General features: G+C 37.1%; 1 protein-coding gene across 1 annotated transcript; it reads right to left on the bottom strand.

Annotated features, from left to right (window-relative positions):
* Window positions 1-692: 692 nt before the first annotated feature.
* LOC109007632 (sugar transport protein 8-like) lies at window positions 693-3,534 on the bottom strand. The gene is made up of 4 exons (XM_035690291.1): window positions 3,264-3,534; window positions 2,825-3,144; window positions 1,500-2,126; window positions 693-1,367 (listed from the first exon to the last, which is right to left on the bottom strand). The coding sequence occupies exons 1-4, from the start codon at window positions 3,394-3,396 to the stop codon at window positions 909-911; spliced, it is 1,539 nt and encodes a 512-aa protein (XP_035546184.1). The 5' UTR covers window positions 3,397-3,534; the 3' UTR covers window positions 693-908.
* Window positions 3,535-3,790: the final 256 nt, after the last annotated feature.

Genomic DNA, 3,790 nt, shown 5'->3' with positions numbered 1-3,790 from the left:
GAGATGAGAATAGGGTGACAGAGTATCACAAAGAAGCATGTAATACTTATCAATTTGCAAGCTGCTTGTCTTGTAATTCAATCACAATGCTGAAGACAAACATTTTCCGTTTCATAAAGATAATTTGCTATTTAAATGTCATACTCAATTTCCTAGTAAACTTTCTTTACACTGGTTAACGTACCATTTATAATACAACGCATTATAATTAAAAAAAAAAATCAAAATGCCAATTATTTTTTAAAAAGAAATAATATTTCTAGTCATGGAGTACAGCGCAAGCGTTGCACAATTCTTTTGAAAAAGTAAGTAAATACGAGATCCAGATAAAAAAACTAATTTTCTCATCGTGGATCTTACTATTTTTTAAAATGATTGTGCGACGTTTGTACATTCTACGACTATATCCAACATTATTCTTTTTAAAAAGTGTTAGAAACAAAAAAAAATCCCATAAAATAAAATTCACAAACTGATAATTACATGTCTTCTATATGATGCGCCATTTTTATTTTACAATAAAAGTAATAAAAATAACTTTAGAATATCATGTCAGTTTATAAGTTTATTTTTGTATAAACTTTCACATCAGTGATGTGGTGGGTGTATAAAAAATAAGGCTTATATATATATTTTCTATTTAATTTCTTCTTATAAATCAAGTTCTGTATGTACATGCAATGTCCTCCACATTGACTCGCAAGTAATATAAATACTTTTCAATTTTAATAGTAATTCGGATAAAATTATTGTCAACTATATATATATATGAATTTAGATCATGATCAAGCACAAATATTTAGCAGAAAATATGTACTGATTTTAAAAATCATCCCAAACTAATTAATAATGACGACGTACACATAAGTCTGTACTAAATTAAGGGAGCAAAAAAAGAATAGTCTTGATCAAGCCAGTTGCTTTTCCTCTGCTTTAGCTTGCATCTCTCTGTCGTCGTCATCAAAGTACCTCTTCCAGAACCAATGCTTCTTCCACACTCTTTCATTCATTTCATCAATGGGAACTCCCTTTGTTTCAGGCAGGAAGAAGATGGCAAAGGAACCCATCAAAACAATCCATGCCACGAAGAAGAAGAAGATCCCAGACCGCATATGGCACAGCATTGTGAGGAACGCTTGAGCAATGAGGAAGGTGAAAAGCATGTTGGTGCTGACAGCAAAGAAGAACCCAGCACTTCGAGTCTCGAGTGGGAAGATTTCACTAGGAATTAGCCAGCCCAAGGGACCCCAAGACCACGCAAAACCGGACACGAAAAGACAGACCAAGAACACCACGAACAGTGCATAATTGCTTGGCATCTCGTTTGAAGCTTTCAAATGGACTGCAAGTATCGCTCCCATTACAGACTGCAAAAACACAAAACATGCACAATTTAGTAACACGTAAAAACATGCATGCTAGAGACTTATCGTCTCGGGCAACACTTCATGTGTCTCAGTTTTATATAGACGTTTCTGTGCTTCTAATTTTTTCCTTACCTGGGCTACAAGCATTTGAACGGCAGCTTCGATGAGCAATTTCCTCCTCCCGATTCTGTCAACCGAGAAAACTGCAACCAATGTGGATAACACGTTAACCAAACCGGTAACGACGGCAGATAACAACGATCCATCGCTCTTGAATCCCATGGTCTGAAACAGTACTGGTGCATAAAACATGATGACGTTGATTCCTGTAAGCTGCTGGAAGACCTGAAGAAGCGCAGAACAAATGAGCTGAGGCCTGCTGTTGCGTTTCATGAGACTTCTGTAGGCGTGCTTGGCTTGGTTAGCCACTTCAGTGGCGTGCACTAGGTCGTTGAATTCTTTCTCTACATCTTCCACGCCCCTAATCTTCCTCAGAGTTTTCAAGCCTTGGTCTTCCTTCCCACGCTCGATTAGGCTGGTGGGCGTCTCGACGATGACGATGGATCCGACGAGAAGAATTATGGCGGGCACCGCGGCACCCCCTAGCGACACTCTCCAGCCGTATGGGTGCATGTTTGACGTGAAATAATTAATCACGTTTGCGCACAGAATGCCGACTGTGATAAGCAACTGAAAGCAGATGTTCAGGCCTCCCCTGTACTTGGCCGGAGCAATTTCTGATATGAACAACGGTACTGCCTGTTCATGCATTGAAAACATCAGGATCAGCGATTGAGAAACCTACTGTATTCTTTCAATTAAATAACACGAGGGTGCAATATGATCATAACTGGGATATATTCTCTCATGCGTTCACGTTAAACTATTAGCACTTGGCCAGTCGGCATTAAATAAAACTTATCCACAAAAATCAAGACAATTTTGAATATAATATTAAATCATTGTTTGAATTTTTAATATTAAAAACACAAAAAATTAATTTTTTATAATATTTTTATTCAAATTTCCTCTCTAATTTTTCAAACTCCATTAAAATATAACAATTTAAACATTTCCACTACTATTCAAAAAATTATGAAATACTCCTCAGAGTGTCCGATTGAATCCTAAGTCTTAGATTCTAATTTGAAAAGGAATTTATCTCATATATATACTTACAGTCTCCATTTGGAGACTACATGCATGTGCAAGCCTAATTAATTTAGTCTTTAAAATTTTTTAAAATTATAATAATATATTTCTTAAAATGATATTTTTTTCAATTTAATGAATTAAGGTTTGCACATATCATCTCTATTTGAAGACTGCAAACAAGATTTCTCTATAATTAGCATGTGACGCCCAAATAAAAATACCTTATTTGATTGTATGCTCTACCTAATTTAATTGTTAAGAAAAGAAAAGGAAAATAATTATGCCCGTGATGATATTGATACCTGGTTACCAAACCCAACTCCAGCGCCAAGACACAACCTGCCTAAGATCAACATCAGTAGATCTTTGGCAACAGTGTTTAAAATGGCTCCGGCAACAAAGAAAACAGAAGCTGCTTGGATTACTGGTTTCCGGCCAAACTTCTTGCAAGCCATGGATGCAAAAAACGAAGCCACGATGGCTGCAAGATAGAGTGAAGAAGTAAAGAGCTGGAGATACTGATTATCGAACTTGCAGTAGTTGTTTTCCTTGGCTCGGTGCTTCTTTTCATAAACAGCAGGAAAGAATTTAATCAAAAAATCATCCATTGAAGTCACTCCCCCTGTAACAACGAAAAAACAAAGCATTAAACCAAACTTCTCAGCCATGACAAAACGTATAAAAAAAACAAAAGACAGACGGACAAACAAACGTTCATGACATCATGCATGCATTACGTACCGGAGATGCCAATATCGTAGCCAAACATAAGGCCTCCAAAGGCGGCGATAATACTACAGACGACAACCTGCCCTGTAAGCTTGGCGGGGAAGTCTTGCCCACCTCCAGATTCTGAAATAACGATTGCGGGCATGGTTGCAGATTAGCCTAACTTTTCCCTGGCTGATCGATCGATCGATCGGTCAATGATGTGTGATGGAAAGCCAGGAAGAGTTTGGCCGCGGCCTGAAGAACTGAAGGTAATGAATTATAAATAGAAGCAAGTAGTAGTACTGTTCCCTACGCCTGTGAGTCCTTTTTATATATCTACTCCCGACGGCATAAGGGTAATCTTAATAACAGGAAGTTTGATCGTTTCAACTATCTTATCCTCGATCGATGATAATCTGTTCAAACCCTAAAATCTCTCCCAATTCCGATCCTTGGATTTTGGATATTATCAACAATTTTGTTCGGATATAAAGGAAAGGAAGTTAATTTAATTTTGATTTGTTATTTGTCACGCTTTCTTTTGTGGGTTGAGTGTT

This window comes from Juglans regia, chromosome 5, assembly GCF_001411555.2.
Source record: "Juglans regia cultivar Chandler chromosome 5, Walnut 2.0, whole genome shotgun sequence".
In the NCBI taxonomy this organism is placed as follows: Eukaryota; Viridiplantae; Streptophyta; class Magnoliopsida; order Fagales; family Juglandaceae; genus Juglans; species Juglans regia.
Note: the sequence above shows the minus strand (reverse complement) of the source record. Positions and strands in the feature narration are given on the sequence as shown.

Excerpts from the sequence above, each read along its gene's own strand:
- LOC109007632 (XM_035690291.1), bottom strand. The coding sequence starts at position 3,396 with ATGCCCGCAATCGTTATTTCAGAATCTGGAGGTGGGCAAGACTTCCCC. Across the intron at positions 3,145-3,263 it reads CTACGATATTGGCATCTCCG|GGGGAGTGACTTCAATGGAT; the intron begins GTACGTAATGCA and ends TCGTTGTTACAG. Across the intron at positions 2,127-2,824 it reads GAGTTGGGTTTGGTAACCAG|GCAGTACCGTTGTTCATATC; the intron begins GTATCAATATCA and ends ATGCATGAACAG.